The sequence below is a fragment of the Carassius carassius genome, chromosome 24 (genome assembly GCF_963082965.1).
Source record: "Carassius carassius chromosome 24, fCarCar2.1, whole genome shotgun sequence".
Taxonomy (NCBI): Eukaryota; Metazoa; Chordata; class Actinopteri; order Cypriniformes; family Cyprinidae; genus Carassius; species Carassius carassius.
This window is the reverse complement of record NC_081778.1, coordinates 11,919,241-11,943,729: the sequence shown is the minus strand read 5'-3', so window position 1 is coordinate 11,943,729 and position 24,489 is coordinate 11,919,241. Positions and strand designations below refer to the sequence as shown.

Sequence of the window (24,489 nt, the reverse complement as noted above, 5' to 3'; positions counted from 1 at the left end):
CTCTTCTCGTCTTCTCTCCTCTCCTCTCCTCTCTTCTCGTCTTCTCTCCTCTCCTCTCCTCTCCTCCTCTCCACTCCACTCCTCTCCTCTCCTCTTCTCTCATCCTCTCCACTCCTCCCCTCTCCTCTCATCCTCTCCACTCCTCTCCTCTCCTTCGCTCCACTCCTCCCCTCTCCTCTCCTCTCCTCTCCTCTCATCCTCTCCACTCCTCTCCTCCTCTCCACTCCTCCCCTCTCCTCTCCTCTCCTCTACTCTCATCCTCTCCACTTTTATCCTCTCCTCTAATCCTCTCCACTCCTCTCCATTCCTCCTCTCCTCTCCTCTCCTCTCCACTCCTCTCCACTCCTCTCCTCTTTTCTTCTCTTCTCTTCTCTTCTCTTCTCTTCTCTTCTCTTCTCTCCTCTCCTCTCCTTCTCTCCTTCTCTCCTCTCCTCTCCTCTCCTCTCCATTTCTCTCCTCCCCTCTCCTCTCCTCTCCTCTCATCCTCTCCACTCCTCTCCTCCTCTCCTCTCCACTCCTCTCCTCTCCTCTCCTCTCTCCTCCTCTCCTCTCCTCTCCTCTCCTCTCCTCTCCTCTCCTCTCCACTCCTCTCCTCTCTCCTCCTCTCCTCTCCACTCCTCTCCTCTCTCCATTCCTCTCCTCTCCTCTCCTCTCCTCTCCTCTCCTCTCCTCTCCTCTCCACTCCTCTCCTCTCCTCTCCTCTCCTCTCCTCTCTCCTCCTCTCCTCTCCTCTCCACTCCTCTCCTCTCCTCTCCTCTCCTCTCCTCTCCTCTCTCCACTCCTCTCCTCTCTCCATTCCTCTCCTCTCCTCTCCTCTCCACTCCACTCCACTCCACTCCTCTCCACTCCACTCCACTCCACTCCACTCCACTCCACTCCACTCCTCTCCTCTCCTCTCCACTCCACTCCACTCCACTCCACTCCACTCCACTCCACTCCTCTCCACTCCACTCCTCTCCTCTCCTCTCCACTCCACTCCTCTCCTCTCCTCTCCTCTCCTCTCTCCTCCTCTCCTCTCCACTCCTCTCCTCTCCTCTCTCCACTCCTCTCCTCTCTCCATTCCTCTCCTCTCCTCTCCACTCCACTCCACTCCACTCCACTCCTCTCCTCTCCACTCCACTCCACTCCTCTCCTCTCCACTCCACTCCACTCCACTCCACTCCACTCCTCTCCACTCCACTCCTCTCCTCTCCTCTCCTCTCCACTCCACTCCTCTCCACTCCTCTCCTCTCCACTCCACTCCTCTCCACTCCACTCCACTCTACTCCTCTCCACTCCACTCCTCTCCTCTCCTCTCCACTCCACTCCACTCTACTCCTCTCCACTCCACTCCTCTCCTCTCCACTCCACTCCACTCCACTCCACTCCACTCCACTCCTCTCCTCTCCACTCCACTCCACTCCTCTCCACTCCTCTCCACTCCACTCCACTCCACTCCTCTCCTCTCCTCTCCTCTCCTCTCCACTCCTCTCCTCTCCTCTCCTCTCTCCTCCTCTCCTCTCCTCTCCTCTCCACTCCTCTCCTCTCCTCTCTCCACTTCTCTCCTCTCTCCATTCCTCTCCTCTCCTCTCCTCTCCACTCCACTCCACTCCTCTCCACTCCACTCCTCTCCTCTCCTCTCCTCTCCTCTCCTCTCCTCTCCTCTCCTCTCCTCTCCTCTCAGATATTCAAACTCTTCCTCGCGTGTACTTTTTTGACTCTTATGCCACACTGCAAACCAATGGCACTGACAGCAGTAGGTGTTTCTGCTCTTCCTCATTTAAACTCCACCATCTAACTGACGATTAACACTTCACTCTTTCTTTCATCTCTCTTTCATGGCATCAGATTGTGATGTGATGTGTGGGTTGCTGTTTTGCACTGTAGTTTAGTAGAATGTGTAGTTTGTTTTTCATGGGTTTCTATAGAGCTCATTCTAGTTTGGTTTAACAGTAGATAGTTGTGATCTGCTTGTCTCTAGTTTATTCGTCATGGAGCATCTTTCTTAATGTGCTTTAAATGTAGAAATGTAAAAACGTTTTTTCTGTTTGGGGAATGTTAAAGGTCTCAGTACAACACATTCTACTATACTAAGATTTCTACCTGAACAGAAAAAAAAATCTTTCTGGTTCTTTTAATAGCCCTAAAATAAAGTCATAGTGCTCATGCACATGTTCATTTATATGATAACATCCCTGTTTTGTGCTTGTCAGTGGAGAGGATTGTGGGTCTGGATCAGGTGTCATCTGGTGAGAGCAGTGGTCCGGTGAGTTTTGGGGCTGCTGGGCTCAAGACGAAGAAGGGCATGTTCCGCACGGTGGGACAACTCTACAAAGAGTCCCTCACTAAACTGATGGCCACCCTCCGCAACACCAACCCCAACTTCCTGCGCTGCATCATCCCTAACCATGAGAAAAGGGTAAGAAAAAATCTTAATAAAAATGGATAATTGCCATGGTATTTCTCCTTTCTTAATGAGACCTTAAAGGTATACTCCACCCCAAAATGAAAATTTTGTCATTGTCTACGTTTACATTCACACTTTTTAGTTCAATTGGACTGAATTAATTACAATTGATGAATCTGATTGTAGTGTTTACATGAACGCTAAATAAAGTGATCCGGTTGATGTGTGCGTTTATATGTTACAAGCTCCAAATCGGAATAGATTTTTTTAAACATGTACACACTGCTCAAATAGTGACAGTGAAAAGTGAAATATGAAAGTGACATATAGATAATATTGAGTTTCTCACTATTTGCACATAATAACCACTCTCCTACATGGTTTATTTATTTGTTTTTAACAGCAGAATTATTATATACACCTTTATGAATAAATAAACATATAAACCACTGTGCTGTACTGCTCATATTTATCACGACTAAAAAAAAAGCCTCTCCCCGTGCCCAAAACATGTTGCCTGTGGATTTGTATCCAAAAAGGCGTTCCTGCTCCACTTCACAGTTGCCGAGTGAAATGGGAGTTTTATAATGACAGGACACGCATTTATACAACACTTTATTCAAAAGGAAGAGATGTATATTGTCTGTCTGAATCCAAAATCACCCCCTATACCCTCATTCACTACATTAGGCCACTTATTCAGTTCACTAGAAGGAGTGAGTGAATTTGGACACAGAGGGTACCGGAAGTTGTTTTTCATAGTTTGTGTTTGAGGTTTAATAATCATTTGAAACTGGTAAGCTAGCAGCTCCATTAGTAAGATTAAAGGATTTATCTTGAACTTGAAACTATGTTTAAACAATTTAATAATCAATTTACAATTAATTTATACCTGTGTTGTATTACGCTGTATGTCATGGACGAGCGCTTTGTAAAATGAATGGATGGATGGATGATTCAGCTGTGGATGCCATCTTTTGGCAAGACGCGGCAATTCATTCTGTGTGACTCTCACAGTGCATTATGGGTATTCTCTACCAGCGTTTTTTCGGTGCATTGTGGGATTGAATGAGTGCACAGAGAACGAACGTCAACTATGGTTTCGGACACCACTAAAATTGTCTGTCCCCTCAAATAGTGCCCCATTTAAAGGTATGGGGTTGATTTCAGATACAGCCTTAGATTTAAATTGCTGTCATCTAACACTCTGTCATTGCTGTCATTGTGAATGTTTTTTTTTTTTATCAAATATTTACGTTTGTAATGTTTTGATGAATAAGTTAACATATAGTATTTTAAATAGTTGTTTTTCATTTGAAGTGTTTTATTTTTCATTTATTTTAGAGTATTATATAGTATTGAATGTAATATCAGTTGTTCCAGCATTTTTTTATATCGGAGCTTCCCTAATTGTTTGTTCTTTAAATGATCACAGGCAGGGAAGTTGAGTCCTCATTTGGTTCTGGATCAGTTGAGGTGTAATGGGGTGCTGGAGGGAATCAGGATCTGCAGACAGGGCTTCCCGAACCGCATCCCATTCCAGGAGTTCAGACAGAGGTGTGTGTGTATCCTGTTAACCATATTTTGAGGGAAAAATTGTATCAGAAGTGAACTAAATCAGGCAAAGCCAAAAGGTTAGGTTATTCATAACAAGCTGTATATAAAAAGACAGAAGTCTATGGAATGTCCCCATTAACATAAGTTTTATATTGTCTTATTCGTCTCAGGTATGAGATCTTGACTCCAAATGCTATTCCTCGAACCTTTATGGATGGCAAACAGGCGTGTGAGCTAATGGTAAGTGATGTCATTCAAACATAAACCTTTCGGGCTGAGTTCACAGTATTGATTTGATAGAGGATATTATATTTTATTAGTTTCTGATTAATAAATGTGAACAGCTCAGATGCTTTAAGATCAGAGTAGGGAAGGTCAATGATGCTCTAGTCTTTTATCCAGATCTCTAAATAGTATTCTGGAGTTGAGTTAATACAGGTTATTGATTTATATATTGTTCCTGTACTTATAGATCAGCGCTTTGGAGCTGGACAAGAATCTTTTCCGGGTGGGACAGAGTAAGGTGTTCTTCCGGGCTGGAGTTCTGGCTCACCTGGAGGAAGAACGAGACTTGAAGATCACTGACACCATCATCCGCTTCCAGAGCGTGACCCGTGGATACCTTGCCAGGAGGTAATGATCTGTGTGTGTGTGTAAGTGTGTATGTGGTAGGTTGGTGCTGTGTAATATGTGTACGGATTAATTGACCTGTTCTTTCAGGGCATTCCATAAGAAGCAGCAGCAACTCAGTGCACTACGTGTGATGCAGAGGAACTGTGCAGCCTACCTGAAGCTCAGAAACTGGCAGTGGTGGAGACTATTCACCAAGGTAGCACACAGCACTACACAACATGAAATATAAACTTTAAAAAATTAAGTAGGCGTAATGATGAATTTTAAGGTAATGCATTTAGTTAGAATGCTGTTAACATGCAAACACAAATATGAAGATTATTATCAATATGTAATGTAATAGTGTGGTAATGTGCTCCATACTCTCTTACTCAGAATTACACATAGTTCAAAGGTTTAAGGTCAAGAAGGTTTTTGAAGGAAGTCTCTTATGTTCTCTAAGGCTGCATATATTTTTGATTAAATACAGTAAAAAGGTTAATGTTGTGAAATTTAATTACACTTTAAAATAACTGTTTTATATTATTTTATTAAATTTTAAAATGTAATTTATTCCAGTGATGGCAAAACTGAATTTTCAGCAGACATTACTACAGTTTTCAGTGTAATAAGAACCTTTAGAAATTATTATAATATGCTGATTTGATGCTCAAGAAAATCTTTAAGATGGTTGATCTGTTTAATATTTCTATATAAACTGTACTACTGTGTTCATTTTTTTTTTTTGTAACTTTAAAAGTATTCACTATCACTGTTGACACATTTGATCAATTGTAATAAAAATAATAAAATATTATTACAAAATAACAAAAATAAAGTTAATATTTATTGTTGTTTTCTGTTATAATATTAATTGCCTTATTTAAAAAAATAAATAAATCATGCTGACCCCAAACTTTGCATGTAGGTCTTTTGTGTTAATTTGCTTTGTGACCTTTGACCTCTTCTCCAGGTGAAGCCCTTGCTACAGGTGACCCGCCAGGATGAAGAGATTCAAGCTCGGGAAGCACAGCTTCAGAAAGCCAAAGACAACCTGAGTAAACTAGAGCATGACTTCTCTGAACTGGACAGAAAAAACCAACAGGTTACTTTTTTCCCTTGGTTCACTTAATTTTGTTTTGCGTGCTAGTGCACCAAAACAAGAAAGTGTGCATTTGTTTGATTTCCACATTCATCTTGTTGTCCTCTTTGAAAGCTGATGGAGGAGAAGTCAGTACTGACTGACCAGCTGCAGGCGGAGGCCGAGTTATTCGCAGAGGCAGAGGAAATGAGAGCACGGCTGGCCAGTCGCAAACAGGAGCTTGAAGATGTGTTGGGAGAGCTTGAGAGCCGTTTGGAGGAGGAAGAGGAGAGGACCCTTCAGCTGACCACTGAGAAGAAGCGAATACAGCAACATGTGCAGGTAAGGAGGATGGGTGTTTCTGTCTGTGTCTGGTGCCCACTATTGAGGGTCTTCTGTCAACATCACTGTTCTGTTTCTTTCACTCAGGATCTGGAGGAACAGCTAGAAGAGGAAGAGGGGACACGTCAGCGTCTCCAGCTGGAGAAAGTCACCCTGGAAAGCAAAGTGAAAAGTCTGGAGTCCGAGACTTTGACTTTGGGAGAGCAGAGAGACAGATTAAGCAAGGTAGTTAAAGAGAAGAGGATTGTTGTTTGAATGCAACTCCAGTGGTACAGTAACTCATGCACTTTTCTCTCTCTCAGGAGAAAAAACAGCTTGAAGAGAGACTGAATGAAGTGACTGATCAACTCACAGAGGAAGAGGAGAAGGTGAAGAGTCTTAACAAGCTGAAAAACAAACAGGAAGCTGTCATCGCTGATTTAGAAGGTAACTGTCCTTGTGTTTATTATGCAATGAAAAACTGGGGCACATTAAATCGGTCAAAAGTGACTTTTGATTGTTACAAAAAAAAATGCAATTTATAATGCAAATAAACCAAAGAATCCTGAAAAAATATATTATGGTTTTCACAATATCGATTTTCATCGATAATAATAAGAAATATTTCTTAAAGTCCCTGTAAAGTCAACATTAAGAATTTGAAAAAATATTATTAAGCACTCAAATTTGAATGCTAAAAAAATCAGCTAAGTACATAAAATAAGTTATCAAAATCTCAGCTGAAAATTCAACATCTCCAACACAGAAATAAATTACATTTTAAAATATATTAAAATTGAAAATGTATGATTTAAAATTGTTATAATATTTCATAATATTGCTATTTTACTGTATTTTGGTTAAATAAATGCAGCCTTTCTGAGCATAGGAGACCATTTTAAAACATAAAAATAAAATAAATAATGTATTTTTTATTTATTATTAAATAATGTCTTTATTTATTTTTTTCAAACACAAGAAAATTATGTTTTTGAAGAAATTATATATCATTAAAAAAAGTCAAAGAGTAGCTTATATGACTTCAGAAGAAGTATGAACAAATCATATGAACTATATTGCAAATTTGTTGTGTCTTTTTGAAGCTTGTAAGACATTTTCACTACAGTATGAGCCATATTGGTATGGAAAACGATGGCAAGATTCTTAAAAAATAATCTCCCTTTGTTTTCCATGTAGAAATAACAGCTAATGGGTTGGGGTAGCATGAGGCTAATTCCGAATTCAAATAATTAACAGAAATAACAAATAAATAACAAAATATTATTTTGGGGGTGGACTGTTCCTTTACAGGTACATAAATGCAACACAAACAGATATATAAGTGTATCTTCCTTTCCCTTAGAGCGTCTGAAGAGGGAAGAGCAGGGCCGTCTGGAACAAGAAAAGTGGAAGAGACGGATGGAGGGAGAAGCAGTGGAGGCCCAAGAGCAGCTGTCTGACCTGAGCTTACTCGTCACTGAGCTGAGAGGCAGCGTGAGCCAAAGAGAGAAAGAGATCACCACACTACAGTCACGGTACATGCACAAATATAAGTCTACCTTATAGCAAATCCTCGTTGCACAGTCACTTTGAGAAGTAATAGTACTCAAGAATGACATCTCATCATTTTTCCTCTCTTAGGCTGGAAGAAGAGGGGGCACGTCGTGCAGAGGCTCAGAGAGCCCTCAGAGAGGCCATGTCTCAGGTCTCTGAGCTCAAAGAGGAGGTGGACAATGAAAGAGGAATGAGGGAGAGAGCTGAGAAACAGAGGAGAGATCTGGGCGAGGAGTTAGAGGCTTTGAGGACTGAACTAGAAGATACATTGGACACTACAGCTGCTCAGCAAGAGCTCAGGTGTGTGCATGTGCATGCACGTGCACTGTTTTTAATCATATTTAGTGAAAATCTTTATATACCTACTGATAAAAATATCATTTTAAAGATTGATTTCAATATATTAAAGAGTCAACTAATGAGAAAATCACAATTCTACCTAATTCTTTTGGAAAGAGTGCTTACTACAGAAATAATTCTTAAGTAATGTTTTTGGACACTTAATGCATGTTAATGTAATTTCTATTTTAGTTTGTTTTTAAATTATGTGTAATTACACATTTGTAATGATAAAGTTGCAATTTAGTGCATTTAAAATATAGTAACTTTAAATGTAATATTCAATAACTCGTCACAGTTTATTAGTTTATTAAAAGTAATTTACGTGTGCTTTTCTATGTTTTCAATACATCAAAATAAGTGTACTTTAAAAGACATAAAAAGATTACAACATAAAGATATGTATTTTAAAACCTTTTAACGGTGAACTTTTTAAATGCGTACTTAAGTGTTCTTAAAGAGAGAACAGCTTAATGATACACACTTAAGTGGCATTTTATTTAATTCATATTATATTATCTACAAGTGAAGTTTTTGAAAAAATAGTTACACTTCAAGTGCACATTCATTCTTTCTTTTTCAGAAGGGTAGACTATAGTTAACCACAGGCATTTTGCCTGTGCTTTTTTTAAACCATATTAAGTGTGTGTGTTTGTTTAGGTCTCGTCGTGAGGCTGAATTAGGAGAGCTTCAGAGATGTTTGGAGGAGGAGACCCGTCGTCACGAAGCCCAGCTGTCAGAGCTCCGCATCAAACACACCGCTGCTATAGACTCCCTACAGGAGCAGCTGGACAACGCCAAGAGAGTGAGTCTTAGCGTTTACGTTGATTAAAACATGTTTACTAGCTGTTGTTACACCGGGAAGTCAGGAGTGTTTTCTTAAGGTTCCAACCATTGATGTGCGTTTATGTTCATAGTCTCGTCAGTCTCTGGAGAAGACAAAGGTCATTCTGGAGGAGGAGCGCGTGAACCTGAGCTCTGAGCTGAAGACTTTACAGGGAGGGAAGATGGAGAGTGAGAGGGGCAGAAAGAGAGCAGAGGGACAGTTACAGGAACTCAACGCACGCCTCGCACAGGCTGAGAGAGAAAGAGAGGAGCGAGAGGAACGACTCTGTAAACTCCAGGTACAAATGGGAAAAAAGAGAGGAAATGGGCTTCATTGGAAATATTTTGCTTTTACAGTGTGGACCCAAGCATGTTTTGAGTTCAATATCTTGGTTTATGGAAAAAAAAAACGTTTTTTTCAGATTCTGGTGGGCACCAGGGAACAGCACCCTACCTGATAAGATGTACAATTCATGTAAACTCAGGTTATTTGGTACCATTGGGTTCAAAATGTGTTTTTTTAGGACAGTTTATTTTTTAGGCCAAATCTATTTTGATTGATTGGGAGTTAAAAGAATCCAAGTGATCAGAAGAAAGCTGCTTGGTTTGAATGTGAATTCTGTATAAGCTGTATATGCTTCTTACAGTACATTGCTACACTTTTGAAAGTAGACAATGACAATAGAGCTGTTTTTGCCCATGATATTTAAACAGACGTACTTTCTTTCCTGGAAAATCTAGTTTAAGCTGGTAGCTGTTTTGGTACATGGTAGCTGGTTTCTAGTTGGTCCAAACTTGTCATTAGTTGGTCCAAGCTGTTAATTGGCTGGTTGGCCAATCTTGATGTTACAAATGAACCAACGAATCAAACAAGTTTTAAAAACATCCTAACTTTGAAATCTCTCCCTCTCAGTCGGAGCTTGAGTCTCTCTCCAGTTCCCTATCCTCATCTGAGTCCAAATCTCACCGCCTGAGTAAGGAGGTCAGCAGTCTGGAGAGCCAACTACATGATGTGCAGGTAACTAGCGTCTGTGTTTTAATTTGCTCTTTTCCGCTACATATTAATAGGCTCATGGGACTTAACTGAACTGCTTTTGAAGAAACCCTTTTTACATGGATAAATAAGAGAGGATCTGCCAGAGGTTCTCTGCACATTTTGATTGTTGTTCTATTTTAAAGCAGATCTTAGAAAATGTGATGTCTCTGAGACTGTGGCTTCTTAAGCATGCTTAATATCTGTGTGTAATGTGTGTGTTATATTTTAGGAGCTACTGCAGGAAGAGACACGGCAGAAGTTGGCACTGGGCTCACGTGTACGTGCTTTAGAGGAAGAAAAAGCTGGATTGATGGAGAGGCTAGAAGAGGAGGAAGAGAAGACCAGAGAACTTACACGCCAGATTCAGAACCATACACAACAGGTACACATCCATTTTTTTACCCAAGAAAAAACCTGTTGTTGTATCTTTACTCTGTTCTATGATATTATGTTTTTGTGTCCATGCAGCTGTCTGATCTAAAGAGGCAGACAGAGGAAGTGAATTCAGCGATGGAGGCTGGGGAGGAGGCCAGGAGGAAGTTGCAGAGAGAGCTGGAGAATGCCATACAGAGAGAGAGAGCAAAAGAAGAAGAGAAAGAACGCATCGAGAGACAGAAAGAACGGCTGAGAGAAGAGATAGAGGACATGACCATTGCTTTACAGAGAGAAAGACAGAACTGCACTGCTTTGGAGAAGCGGCAGAAGAAATTTGATCAGGTACAGGAGGAAACACCGAGTGGGAGGATGGATGGATGGATGGATGGATTGACTGGATGAATGAACGGACTGACTGGTGGATTGAAAGGATGAATGGATGGGTGGATGGTTTGACTGGTTGAATGGATGCATGAAAAAATTGATGGAATGATGAATGTATTAAGTGTGGGATGGATGGATAGATTAATTGATGGATTGACTAATGGATGGACGGAATAATGGAATGATTTGAGGATGATAGGACTTATGAATAGATAATTGGAAAGATTGAGTGGTGGATGGATGGATAGATGGATCAGCTGATGGGATGGTGGAGAGATGGATTAGATGCATTGATGAATGAATAATGGATGGAGGGATGGATGGATTGATTGGATGGATGAAGGTTGAATTGATTGGATGAATGAATGGATTGACTGGTGGATGGATGGGTGAATTGAATGGATGAATGAACGGATTGACTTGGAAGGCTGGAGAGATGGATGAAATGACGAATAGATGGATGCATGGATGGACAGATTGACTGGTTAATAATGGCTAGATGGTTGGATTAATGGATGGATTGACTGTGGTAAAAAAGAAGTAAAAAGCCTTGAAAATGAGTAGTGCTGCTCTAGATATTCATCACTCTTTGATCTTTACCCTTCAGTGTTTGGCAGAGGAGAAAGCAGTTAGTGCTCGGCTACTGGAGGAACGGGACCGCGCAGAAGCAGAGAGTCGAGAGAAAGAGACTCGTTTCCTGTCTCTCTCTAGAGCCTTGCAGGAAGCAACAGAGCAGAGAGATGAGCTGGAGAGAACTAATAAGCAGCTTCGCCTGGAGATGGAGCAGCTCGTCAACGTCCAAGATGACGTGGGCAAAAATGTACAGTTTGCTTTTTACCAATGCCCTTATATGATATTTATTAACATGTAATAGCATAGTAATAACTATAGCGTATTCTGTTCTTTGACAAAAAATACTTAATTTTTCTTTTTCTTTGTCACGTCTCCTCAGGTGCATGAGCTAGAACGTTCTCGAAGGGCTTTGGAGACAGAAGCCCAGTCTCTGAAAGAACAGACCCAGGAGCTGGAGGACGAGCTGACAGAGGCGGAAAACGCTCGCCTCAGACTGGAAGTCACCCTTCAGGCTCTTAGAGCTCAGTTTGAGAGAGAGATCAGCTCTAAGGAGGAGAAAGGGGAAGAAAAGAGGAGAGCACTCAACAAACAGGTAACTGCCTTCAGCAGTATGAAGAAGGGAAGATACAAGATCATATTTGAAGATGTCCAGGGTTAAAAAAGAACTGATCTTGACCTCCTTTTCTCTCATGCTTTATATTTGTTTTTTCTATCACTTGTTCAGGTGCGAGAACTTGAAACAATGCTTGAGGAGGAGAAAACTCAGAGAGCTCAGGCTTTGACTGTCAAGAAACAACTGGAGACAGAGCTGCAGGAGGCGGAGGCTCAGGTGGAAGCAGCCAATCGAGGCAGAGAGGAAGCACTTAGACAGATGAAACGTCTCCAGGTGCGTCTGCTCAATTAACCATTATATGATAAAAACGAGTTGTGATTATAACTAGTTGCTTATCAGGAGTGACGTTTGGAATATTTATTGTAAACCAAAACTCAGTGATTTCAAAACAATGATCAGATTTCTTTTAAATAGATTAAAGTAGCCGTATACATTTGATACATGTATCTGATTTGCCCTGTTCCTGTGTGTTTTTCAGACTCAGATGAAGGAGCTTATTCGTGAGCTTGATGAGACCAAGTTAGCTCGAGACGAGATTGTCGCCCAGTCAAAGGACAGCGAGAAACGGCTGCAGACGTTGGAAGCAGAACTATTACAGCTGACAGAGGTATGCTACTCTGCCTGTGTAACCCAGAAGATATTTTAACTCTGTGAGTCTCTCTAATATATATATATATATATATCTTATTATAATATTCTCTCAGGAGCTGGCTGTTTCTGAGACGCAGCGGAGACAGGCCCAACAGGAGAGAGATGAACTGGCAGATGAAATCCTCAACAGTGCAACTGGAAAGTCAGTATCTCTTCTTGTGTTGAGAGAAGAGACCAAGTTAGCTCGAGTTACACTACTTCCAAGTTACACTACTTCCAAGATGGCGCCGCACATGGCTGCTTCAGTGCTTGGCTCTCCAGTGTTTGTACTGTTTTTGTTCGTTTTTCCTGTTTTTTGTTTAACAAACACGATCAGTTTCACCAGGGATGAACTGCTGAACATTCGGCAGAACACACCACATGATATTTTTCCGGATTTCTATTATACAGACGTTTTACTGAACATTGTTATCGGAGGAGCAGCGGCGCTGATCAAGCGCTTCAGGACGCGCAGACGGGGAAAGCGAGCGGGAGCGCTCGTCAGACTCAGGAAGCGCGGATTTCGAACGCCGTTGCCTAGCATCCATCTCGCAAATCTCCGCTCTCTACCCAACAAAACGGACGAACTCCTTTTGCTCTCTCGGACAAATAAGGATTTCTCTCACTCTGCTGCTCTGTGTTTCACGGAAACCTGGCTGAATGACGCCATACCGGACAGCGCACTCCATCTGCCGGACTTTCAGCTGTTTAGAGCGGATCGCGACGCAGAATCAACGGGGAAATCGCGCGGCGGCGGGACATGCTTTTACATCAATGAACGGTGGTGTACAGATGTAACTGTGTTAAAGAAGATGTGCTGTCCTGATCTAGAAACGCAGTTTATCAACTGCAAGCCGTTCTATTCGCCGCGGGAGTTTCACTCGCTCATTCTGGTCAGTGTTTACATTCCACCTCAAGCACATGTGAGCTCAGCTTTACAGAAACTCGCTGATCAGATCACAGACACAGAACAACAACACCCGGACTCTGTTTTAATCATTCTTGGGGACTTTAATAAAGCCAATCTCTCCCGTGAACTGCCAAAATACAGACAGCATGTTACCTGTCCCACCAGAGACAGTAATATACTGGATCACTGTTACACCACAATAAAGGATGCATATCACTCTGTTCCACGAGCAGCTTTGGGACGTTCTGATCACTGTCTGGTTCATCTTATACCGACCTACAAGCAGAAACTTAAATCTGCTAAACCTGTAGTAAAGACTGTGAAGAGATGGACCAGCGAAACAGAGCAGGATTTACAATCTTGTTTTGACATCACAGACTGGAGCGTTTTTGAAGCTGCTACCACCGATCTGGACGAACTCACAGAGACTGTAACATCCTATATTAGTTTCTGTGAGGATATATGCATTCCTACCAGGACTTATTTAACATTCAACAATGATAAGCCATGGTTTACAGTAAAACTCAGACACCTTCGTCAGGCCAAAGAGGATGCCTACAGAAATGGGGACAGGGTCTTGTACAATCAGGCCAGGAACACACTGAACAAAGAGATTAGAGCGGCTAAAAAGACCTATGCTAAAAAGTTGGAAGACCAGTTTACTTCCAACGACTCTACTTCAGTTTGGAGAGGACTGAGAGCCATCACAAACTACAAGACACCATCCCCTTGCACTGAGGCTAATCAACGACTTGCTAACGACCTGAATGAGTTTTATTGTAGATTTGAAACCCCCAACACCCACTCTGACCATCTCCCTGCACAACCATTAACACCTCCTGCAATCCCCCTCTCCATACCTCCTGCTCTTCAAATCTGTGAAGATGATGTGCGCCAGGTCTTCAAGAAAAACAAAAGAAGAAAAGCACCAGGCCCAGATGGCGTTACACCAGCCTGTCTGAAAATCTGTGCTGACCAGCTGGCCCCCATCTTTTCACAGATCTTCAACAGATCTCTGGAGTTGTGTGAAGTGCCTTCCTGCTTCAAACGCTCCACCATAATCCCCATTCCAAAGAAACCCAAGATAACAGGACTTAACGACTACAGACCTGTGGCTCTAACGTCTGTCGTCATGAAGTCGTTTGAAAAACTGGTTCTGGCTTATCTGAAGGACATCACTGGACCCTTACTGGACCCCCTGCAGTTTGCGTACCGAGCAAACAGGTCCGTGGATGATGCAATCAACATGGCATTGCACTTCATCCTGCAACATCTGGACAAAACAGGGACTTATGTGAGGATCCTGTTTGTGGACTTTAGTTCGGCTTTCAACACCATCATCCCAACAACCCTCCAGACCAAACTGACCCAGCTCTCTGTTCCTAGCTCTATCTGTCAGTGGATCACCAGCTTTCTGACAGATAGGCAACAGTTAGTGAGACTGGGGAAATTCATGTCAAACAGCTGCTCCACCAACACTGGTGCCCCTCAGGGATGTGTTCTCTCCCCTCTGCTCTTCTCCCTGTACACCAACGACTGCACCTCTAAAGACCCCTCTGTCAAGCTCCTGAAGTTTGCAGACGACACTACAGTCATCGGCCTCATCCAGGACGGTGACGAGTCTGCTTACAGACAGGAGGTTGAGCAGCTGGCTGTCTGGTGCAGTCTTAACAACCTGGAGCTGAACACGCTCAAAACAGTGGAGATGACTGTGGACTTTAGGAGAAACCCCCCTGCACTTTCCCCACTCACCATCATGAACAGCACTGTGGCTGCAGTGGAGTCATTCAGATTCCTGGGAACCACCATCTCTCAGGACCTGAAGTGGGACAATCACATTGGCTCCATTGTGAAAAAAGCCCAACAAAGGTTGTACTTCCTTCGCCAGCTGAGGAAGTTTAACCTGCCACAGGAGCTGCTGAAACAGTTCTACTCAGCCGTCATTGAGTCAGTCCTGTGTACTTCAATTACTGTCTGGTTTGGTTCAGCTACAAAATCAGATATCAGAAGACTACAGAGAACTGTTCGGACTGCTGAAAGGATTATTGGTGCTCCCCTGCCCACCCTCCAAGAACTGTACACATCCAGAGTGAGGAAAAGGACTCAGAAAATCACTCTGGATCCCTCACATCCAAGTCACCCCATCTTTGAACTTTTGCCATCTGGCCGGCGCCTCAGAGCCGCAAATACAAGAACAGCAAGGCACAAGAATAGTTTCTTCCCCCAGGCAATCTACCTCATGAACAGTTAAATGTTTCCCACTTAAACTTATGCTTATGCAAAAATGTGCAATATCCTTATATTTATTTGTTACCCCTCCATCCTAGAACATTCCTGCATCTCACTCGATCCTATTCCATTATCATTTATAGCACAATTGTTTATACACTTATTTATTTGCCAATTTGTAATTCTCCCGTAATTTTTTTTTTTTTTTTTTTTTTTTTTTTTTTTTTTTTTTTTTTTTCTTCTGTGTGTTGTTGTGTGTCTGTTTACTGGAAGCTTATGTCACTAAAACAAATTCCTTGTATGCGCAAGCATACTTGGCAATAAAGCTCTTTCTGATTCTGAGGTCTAGTGATGATGAAAATCCCCTTTTTGCTTTCTTAATACATGTTCCTTGTCTTATTGTGCACAATTCATAGGCCTACGTTTATTAAAAAAGTAAATATGACCCACGTTGTGAACTTTGCTTCCCCTGCAGATCAGCACTGTTGGAAGAGAAGCGTCGTCTTGAGACCAGAATCACTCAGCTGGAGGAAGAGCTGGAGGAGGAACAAAGTAATGCTGAACTACTAGCCGAGAGGCAGAGGAAGAGCACCTTACAGGTATACAAAGAAACTCACAAACTTGCACTATACTATCAGAAAAACACAGAGAGACAGAGCCCCTCTCTCCATCTCTTTCTGTTAGGTTGAAACACTTTCAGTCCAGTTATCTGGAGAAAGGACACTGGCGCAGAAGAGCGAGAGTGCACGAGAGACTCTGGAAAGGCAGAATAAAGAGCTGAAAACTCGTCTCAGTGAGATGGAGGGGGCTGTGAAGGGGAAACATCGCCTCAGTGTCGCCGCCCTGGAGGCCAAGATAGAATCTGTGGAGGAACAACTGGAGCAGGAGAGACAGTAAGAAAACAGAGGGGGAGCTAAAGAAGGAAGTTGAAGTCGAATGTACAGATGTCTTTCCTGTATGGTTTTTTATTCTAGCAAAGTCAAATGAAGTCACATTTATTGTAATAGCATTTTTATAGAATTGCTTCAAAGTAGCTTTACATGAATAATCAGGAAAATAACAGTGTTAATGTTGCAAGATTTGCAACTATTCATTTTTAAATGTAAATATAATATTCATACGTTTTTACTCTGACGCAGCTCTACAGAATATTCAGCTCAAGTAAGTTCAGTGTTGATTCAATTCAGTTCAATAACAGTGAAGATGTTGCAGAGTTAGTATCATTGTTCAGCTCAATTCAGTCCAAATGACGTTCTCATTCAACAGTGTCAGTACAGTTAAATCAGTCAATTTTATTATACTGAATATTATTGAATAGTCTTTTAAATTCTTTATTCCATGAAAAAAAAACATGAAAAGAGAAGTTTAGCAGAACGTCAGATCTTTTATTCACAATTCAAGTGAATGGAGACCAGGCACTACCAAGACCTGCCACGGATGAAAACCATATCATTAAAAGCATTATAAAAGTGGCCTATACGACTTTTGTGAGATATTTCATGTGCTCGAATTGAATCAACCATTTGATAGATTTGTGTGACAAACAAATGAAAATTATTAATTAAAAATCATGCTTGATAGCCATGGTTACTCTTAAAATGTATTGCATTTACAAGAGCAGGCAGTTTTTGATAACGCGAGAAAATAACAGAATTTTAAATTAAGAAGTTAAGTTCTTCTTTTAAGGAACTAAATTTACTGTGAAGATCAAACCAGCAATGTGACTGTTTTGTGTGTCCTCTCTCCCTTTTCTCCCTTCCTAGGGAGCGAGCCATGGCGAGTAAGCTGGTGAGGAAAACAGAGAAGAAACTCAAAGAAGTTCTGATACAGGTGGAAGATGAAAGGAGACATGCAGATCAGTACAGAGAACAGGTACTGCTCAAAAACCTCAGACTGGAGAACAGTGAAGGATTATCTTTTATTACAGACTTAATCAAATCTATCAAATATAATTAATAAAAACTATAAATAAATGTATTATTTATTTAAACAAATTTGCATTGTTAAAGGACATCGGCTAAGCATAATCTTGACCCTACTTGTTTCACTAATTCTGTTCATTTTCGTCTTAGACTTTCAGTAAGCAATTATCCATGAAACATTTGAATAAAGAATTTTAAACTTTCAGCCAAATCAGCCAGCTTGAGATAAATCACATTAAAACAGTCAATTCAACAGTCCAGACTGATTAGGACATTATCTGACAATATTAGGGAAAAAAACTGTTTAAAATAGTGTGTAGCTTGAGAGAATGAACCTATCCCACAAAGCATTGCTAATGATCAATTCAGTCTGTTTTTCTTCTTTTAAATGCATTTTTCTTTCAGAAACCATAATTTCTTAATGTAAGACAATTTAGATTAGATAACATACCTCAGCCTTCATTAACCTACAAATGGGTAGGTTATGGGTTGTGTAAAACACATGCAATGGTATGATTCTGAAATCTCTCTTTTTTCAGTTGGATAAGTCTATGGGGCGTCTCCGTCAGCTGAAGAGGCAGTTAGAGGAGGTGGAGGAAGAGAGCTCTCGCTCCAACGCTCAGCGCAGGAAACTACAGCGAGAGCTGGAGGAAATGAGCGACAGCATGCAGAGCATGAACCGCGAGCTCAACACTCTCCGCTCCCAGCTCAGGTAAACATTAGGATGGTTATGAGGGTGCTAGTTTATGTGTCAAATTTAAATTCAAGAGCACCCCGGACCAAGACAAGAGAGTCACATGGTTTTCTGATATGCTCATTCCAAAATCCTGTTGCTGTATGTTGTATGGTATTCTCAAAAATGTTCTGCATGCGGTAACATCTAAATAATTTTTTTATTCAAGCCAAATGTTTTATTTGAATATAACTGAATCAATCTATACTGTACTAGGTTATACCAATAATATTTTTTAACCAAGAAAAAAACATATATTTTTAAAGGTTAGACTGGGTAGAAATAAATAACTCTTGAGCTAGCAATGTACATACATCCACTATTTACAGTCTGTATCAAATGTCTCCTCTAATTGGCTGTGACTGTCACATTTTGCATCAGTTTGCATTCAGTGGGAACAGAAAAATGTCTTGTCACTGGAAACTTGACACATTTTGTGGTTAGGACAGTAAAAGATCCAGTCATTCTGCGATTCATACATAAATATATTTGCATGTCATCAAACCATTTCTTCACTTTATGTGCATGTTTCATCAAATGTGTCTGATTGTGTGTCGATCCTTATTTGTGTCTTTGTGTCCTACACCCACTCAGTGTCACAGAACGGCAGAAGTCAGAACAGTAGGTTTTCATTTGTGAACATTGTGTGCCTTATGTTCCTCTCTGAGCGTTATCCTTTCTCCTCTTGCTTCTGGTGGTGTGTAGAGGTGCCCTGCTGAGATTGTAGAGGGGTGTAGAGGTGCGCCTTTTTTAGGCCTAAGATTTATTCGGAAGCATATAAAGATGGTGAAGTCTACATTGAATTGTGGGTCACTTCATGTTTATAGATGGTGATGAATAACAGATTCTGTCTTACACCAATCATGGACTCAATTTCACACTTTCAGTTCCCTCTATTTTTCCCCTTCTTCCAGTTCCTAAAGATTGACCTCAAAAATTATTTGGTCACTTAAGTCAATTGAAAATGTAAATATTATTGTACTAGGTAACAAAATATCAAAACAAGTTTTTTTTTTTTTTTTTTTTTTTTTTTACCTTTAAAGCAAATCAATTTACAAACCAGTTATTCAACTTTTTTAGCTGTAGTTTCTTGTTTTTGTTTATCGGACAAAACCTGTTAAAGCAAAACATTTGACAAAAAGTTATTAAACTTTTTTGGCTTGTGTTTTGTTTTGTCTTGTCTATAGGACGTTTTAAAGCAAAGCATTTGACGAAAAAGCACTGCATTTTGGCTTGTGTTTTGTTTACTGGACAAAACATTTTAAAGCAAATAATTTAACCAAAAGTTTTTACACTGTACAAAATATGTTGCCAAATAACTTTATGTTCTAAATTAAGTGCTTTGTGCGAAATATCTAGAAAAGCATATCATTTTTTTCTTTTTGCAGATTGCTTTGATATTTTGTGTCCAATGTGTAAATAATATTATGGGGAGACTGTATATTTTGTGCATGAATTGCATTTTATTCTCTATTTCTGTGTCTCTGTCTCAGGAGAGCTCCGCTCCCTATCTCCATGCGTGCTGGCCGCAGGGCTCTGGTGGATGACCTTTCTCAGGAGAACTCTGACTCTGAGGATCCAGGTGCTTCTCCCACCCCGTCCAGCGGCCTGCCGGGTACCCCCACACCCTCAGACAAAACCCTGGGCCCCCCTCCTCCCTACAGCCTCACAGAGGCTGAATAAGAAGTGGAGAGTGTGATAGACAGACAGTTTAACTGGCTTAACTCATAGCTTTTGCAATCGTACACATAACAGAACATCTGTGCATTAGGATATAACTTGAACCTAGTTAATGTGATTTATTGAATTTAAATGAACAGATGAATTAGCATGCAAGATGGCGTATGTTTAATACAGTACTCTTTTAGTACTATTTAAACCAAGCAAGCAGTTAGCAAAGACTGCAGTTTTTAAGTTGGGGAGAAAAGAAAACTACATTTCCCAGCATTCCTTGGGAAATATAAGTATTGTATATCGGTGCAGTATATAAGGCTTGTTGTTGCAAAATTATGATGGCCATCTTAAGCTCTCTCTCAAGCTTAAAAAGCCATGTGTTTAGGAGAAATTTGCACGTAGATGGCAATCAAAGGCCATCGGGTGTTGCACAGATGATCAAGGATCAGGCTAAAATCATCATCTGTGCCTGCACAAGCCATCAAAACCCTCAAAGCACTGAGAAACTTTCTCTCTCTCACTCCTAAAATAATGTTCTGTTTTAAGAAATTGAGAAGTGAACAGTTACAAGGATGTATCAATGGTATTTTAGAATATCTCTGTTTAAATTTTAAAGGTGATAGCTCTACTTCAGATAAATAGACGACAATGCTTTTAGTTATACATAATTAGGCAGAGATGATGATTATGGAAGCCCATTTCCACCCCAGTAAAGAGAAAAAAAAGGTACTTGCAACTTAATTTGTCACTATTATAATTTTGAATCTCAGAATTGTGACTTTACATCTCACAATTGTGACTATATCTCACAATTGCAACTATCTTTCTCAATATTGTGACTGTATATCTCGCAATTTCAAGTTTGTTTTCTCTCAATCGTGACTTTATAACTCATAATGTGACCTTATATCTCAAAATATGACTTCATATCTTACAGTGTGACTTTATATCTCGCAATTGCGAGTTTGTTTCTGCTAATTGTGACTTTATACTGTATCTCACAGTGTGACTTTATATCCTTCGATTTCAAATTTCTTTTTAATATTTTGACTTCACATCTCGCAAACAAGATTGTTTTTCACAATTGCTGATTTAGAACTCACATTGTGGTCTTATATCTCAAAATGTGTCTATATCTCAAAGTTTGACTTTATATCACGCAATTACGACTTAACATCTCGCAGTTGCGAGTTTGTTTCCACTAATGTGACTTTGTAACTCACAGTTGGACGTTCTGTCGATATGTCACTTCTTATCGTACATTATGATTTTCAGAATTGCAACTTTATATCTCACAGTGTTATGTTATTTTAAACTTTATCTCGCAGTTATCTTTTTTATTTTTTACTGAGGTAAAAAGGGGCTTTCATAGATGACAATTTACATGTACAAAGCTACGATTGTATAAAACAAAGACAGAAAAGTGAGTAAGAGAAAAATGCTTTTCTATTAAATGAATATGCTACAAATATGAGCCGTCCACTAAAGCTTTTACATCTTAGCCATAACCTGACCATAAGAAAAAAATGGCGATACAAAAAAAAAAAGAAAGGAAAAAAGAAAAAAAAAAAACCTACAGCAGAAAAAAAAGAAAACCAGCCAAAGCTGACAGATTTCACCTCCATGTAGATTTAACAGGAACAGTTCCTAGATATCTGAATATACCTTCTGTGAGCTTATTCAAACTTTAGTATTCAGTTACTCAGTAACTTTCTGTTAAGTTCAGGGTGTCTGTGCCGGAGATCAGACCCTCTTAGATACTGTGCGTAGTTAGTTACAGTAGGTAGCTCTAAAGGGACGCTTTTGTTGGTAGTGATATAGATAGGTAGATAGGATTTCTTAATTGATGTCCAGTTTCAGACTACTGACTTGTTGTTATTTTTATCAAGTAAGAGAAATCAAGTATTTATTTTGTTTTGTATTGATTTTTTGTCTGCACACAGACATGTCATGGTTGTTTTATAGTTTGCAATTTTAAGTGAAAACGAGGCGAAATGAAAGAGATTTAGAGGGTAAAGATGGGTTTACACTTTGCAGGGTATCAGTCAGTAACACTGGACAGAATAAAAATTATTCCTTAAATAAGCTGCAGTGGACCTCAAAGAATATTACACAAGAATGTGTTTGAGACAGTTTTTACAATGGTGACATGGTGTGAACGAGGAAGATATGAACATATAATATCTTGCCTGTTTTCCAGGGGTTGAAGGCTGCTAGTTAGTACTTATCTCATTATATCAATGTAACATTTTTTTTTTTAATCAAATGGACATATTGTATTTTTTGTTTGAATATGGTAAATATTTATGGATAAAAGCATTTGTTAGGGCATACGGATGACTAAAGGGACATTACTCCAGCTGTATGCATGTCAACAGTGCCTGTAGTATCTGCAGAAAATTGAGTCCATTGAAAATCAGTGTAATAATAAGAACGAGATCTGGAATTTGATATAAGTAAATTGCAATATTAGGTCGCCCTGAACAGCAATCTGACTCCCACAGATACTTTTTAGATTCCAGTTGTTGATTGGTTCTGAGATGTTTATGAATCCATGACAAATGAAAGTTTCCTTAGCCTTCGGTGTATATATGTCTCTGATATTTTAGATATTGTATGGTGATGAGCATTTTGATACACTGCTCCTGGCTTGCACGCACAAGTTTTTAAAGTTTAACAATGTTAAACTGTGAATAATAATTGTTTGTTACCATTAAGTTTTAGAATATATTTAAGATGTGTTAAGCCGGTGAAATTGTAATTTGATTCTCTGATGCACTGAAGGGTTTATTACACTGTTATTACTGCAGTAATTACTACCTGTGTGGTCCCGCAACAGTATGTCCTGTAACTCGGAAAGCAGGGTTTTCATGTTAGATCATAGACGTAAAATGTCTGTAATAGGTTATGTCGATCCGATTTTGATACTTGTATTGTTTTATTTGCCCCAATATCATTTCATTTGAAAATGTAGTGTATTTTTAAATCCTGACCTCTAGAATCAAGATGGATTTGTATTCAGTTGCAAACACAAGCCCAAAGACTCAAGCCTTGTACAACATATTGTTTTTATGCTGTTCATTCAACCATCCGTCCGTTTGCCGGTCAAGCAACTCAACACTGCTGCTAAAAAATGTGGTTTGTCACTGAGAAATGGATGAGTCATTTGAATTGATTTATACATTTAGCAGACAGATTTGCAGAGCTGTTCAAACTCAAAAATTACATTTGAAGAGCATTCAAATTTATAAACCACTATTTCTCTGAATCCTAAAGTCTTGTGTATTAAATGAGTCTTGTTATACTGAACCTGCGCTTTATAATGCAGCTTTGAACCAGTGTGAGATGAGTGGACAATAGCAGAAATTATGTATGAAAAGGAATTAAAACTCCAGCGGTGTTTCTGAAGAGGACCGTGTGCTTTTTTGCATCTGTGCAACTTGAATTTTTAACCATGTTGTTTATTTTGCTTTATTTTGCTATAATGATAAAATGAGACTGGGTTGAAATAACATTGGTTTTGAAAGCAGTGTGGTTTATTTTCACACTAACACACTATCGCCATCTGCACAGTAAATATGGAGTAAGTGCCACTTAAAAATTGAATGAAATATCAGTTTCTTAACCAAAAATAGAAATCATAATTGAATTTGACAAATTATTAGACATTTAAAATTGTTTTGCATTATGCTTAGTTTAAAAATGTTGTTAAATCTAACAATAAAGAAGTAAACTAATAGGAAATGAATAAATAAATACATTTTAAAAATAAATAGATATTTTTTTTACGCTTAAAAACATGGTTAATTATAACAATAAAATAATAAATTAATAAATGTCTATAAAATTGGTAAATAAATATAGATTTAAAATTTGAATTCATGTTCATAATGTAACTTAAATGAAAAAAAAACATTAATAACTTTTAAATCACTTTTTAAGCAAACGTTTTTAGCGCCAAAGACAAGCAAACACTGTGTACAATATAATACAAAATAAAAATAATTAATTCATATATATAACAGATTTTTTGGTATTATGATGTTACAATACCCATACAGTTTTATTATAGAAAATATGAAATTTTTCACTTCACAGACACGAACGTTTCACAGAAATGATCATGAAATCTCAAAATTGTAATAATCAAACAACCCCAGATACAATAAAATTCATGAATACAGTTCATACCATTACTGTCCAATGACTGATCAATACTTTCCAAATGTATTATTCATGCTATTGACCTCTTCCTCTGCCACAATGTTACTGAACAACCAATCCTCATCTAGAGGCGGAGTTGGAATTGGAGTGGGGTGGACCTTGTGTAATGTCGTAGGGAAAGATCTAGCCACGCCTTCAAAGTTGTAGCTACTCTGACTGCCTCTGAAAAAACACGACTCTTCTTTATGATAACAAAAGCCTTCGAGGCAGCACATTATCGGGCATTGGGGGCCTGGTAAAGTCTGTACCTGTACGATATTTTTGTCAACATTTCTGATATCAGTGTCTTGCATCATAATCTGATCTGTTACTGGACTTGTATAGTCCTTACATGGGCTTTCTAGAGGTTGTTGTTCCCAAATGTCATAAAGAATATTTTTGGATGGGTCCAACTGATTCTTAAATCCTGGGAAGATGTGTTGGCTTGACATATTACCATCCATGGCATAAAAATCTGTATTTGAGTAACCATTCTCCTTTCCGTTCATCTTCATCCAAGGTTCAACCTGAT

The 24,489-nt window shown here is 39.6% G+C and overlaps 1 protein-coding gene across 3 annotated transcripts in view; it reads left to right on the top strand.

Moving 5' to 3' along the window:
• LOC132102820 (myosin-10-like) overlaps positions 1–21,318 on the top strand; it is a 41,575-nt gene extending 20,257 nt beyond the window's left edge. The window contains exons 17-44 of one of the 3 annotated variants that reach the window (XM_059507485.1): positions 1,664–1,735; positions 2,193–2,398; positions 3,822–3,943; positions 4,114–4,183; positions 4,416–4,576; positions 4,664–4,772; positions 5,529–5,660; positions 5,772–5,978; positions 6,066–6,203; positions 6,281–6,404; positions 7,321–7,492; positions 7,599–7,811; positions 8,511–8,655; positions 8,768–8,974; positions 9,589–9,693; positions 9,941–10,093; positions 10,180–10,428; positions 11,078–11,290; positions 11,423–11,635; positions 11,768–11,929; positions 12,135–12,263; positions 12,361–12,449; positions 15,901–16,024; positions 16,110–16,318; positions 17,189–17,297; positions 17,887–18,059; positions 18,675–18,701; positions 19,574–21,318. In XM_059507485.1, the coding sequence (XP_059363468.1) occupies positions 1,664–1,735; positions 2,193–2,398; positions 3,822–3,943; positions 4,114–4,183; positions 4,416–4,576; positions 4,664–4,772; positions 5,529–5,660; positions 5,772–5,978; positions 6,066–6,203; positions 6,281–6,404; positions 7,321–7,492; positions 7,599–7,811; positions 8,511–8,655; positions 8,768–8,974; positions 9,589–9,693; positions 9,941–10,093; positions 10,180–10,428; positions 11,078–11,290; positions 11,423–11,635; positions 11,768–11,929; positions 12,135–12,263; positions 12,361–12,449; positions 15,901–16,024; positions 16,110–16,318; positions 17,189–17,297; positions 17,887–18,059; positions 18,675–18,701; positions 19,574–19,763 (4,223 nt within the window). In that variant the 3' untranslated portion in view covers positions 19,764–21,318. The remainder of the gene's footprint in view (positions 1–1,663; positions 1,736–2,192; positions 2,399–3,821; positions 3,944–4,113; positions 4,184–4,415; positions 4,577–4,663; positions 4,773–5,528; positions 5,661–5,771; positions 5,979–6,065; positions 6,204–6,280; positions 6,405–7,320; positions 7,493–7,598; positions 7,812–8,510; positions 8,656–8,767; positions 8,975–9,588; positions 9,694–9,940; positions 10,094–10,179; positions 10,429–11,077; positions 11,291–11,422; positions 11,636–11,767; positions 11,930–12,134; positions 12,264–12,360; positions 12,450–15,900; positions 16,025–16,109; positions 16,319–17,188; positions 17,298–17,886; positions 18,060–18,674; positions 18,702–19,573) is intronic. The other 2 variants (XM_059507487.1, XM_059507486.1) reach the window with 2 other exon arrangements.
• Positions 21,319–24,489: the final 3,171 nt, after the last annotated feature.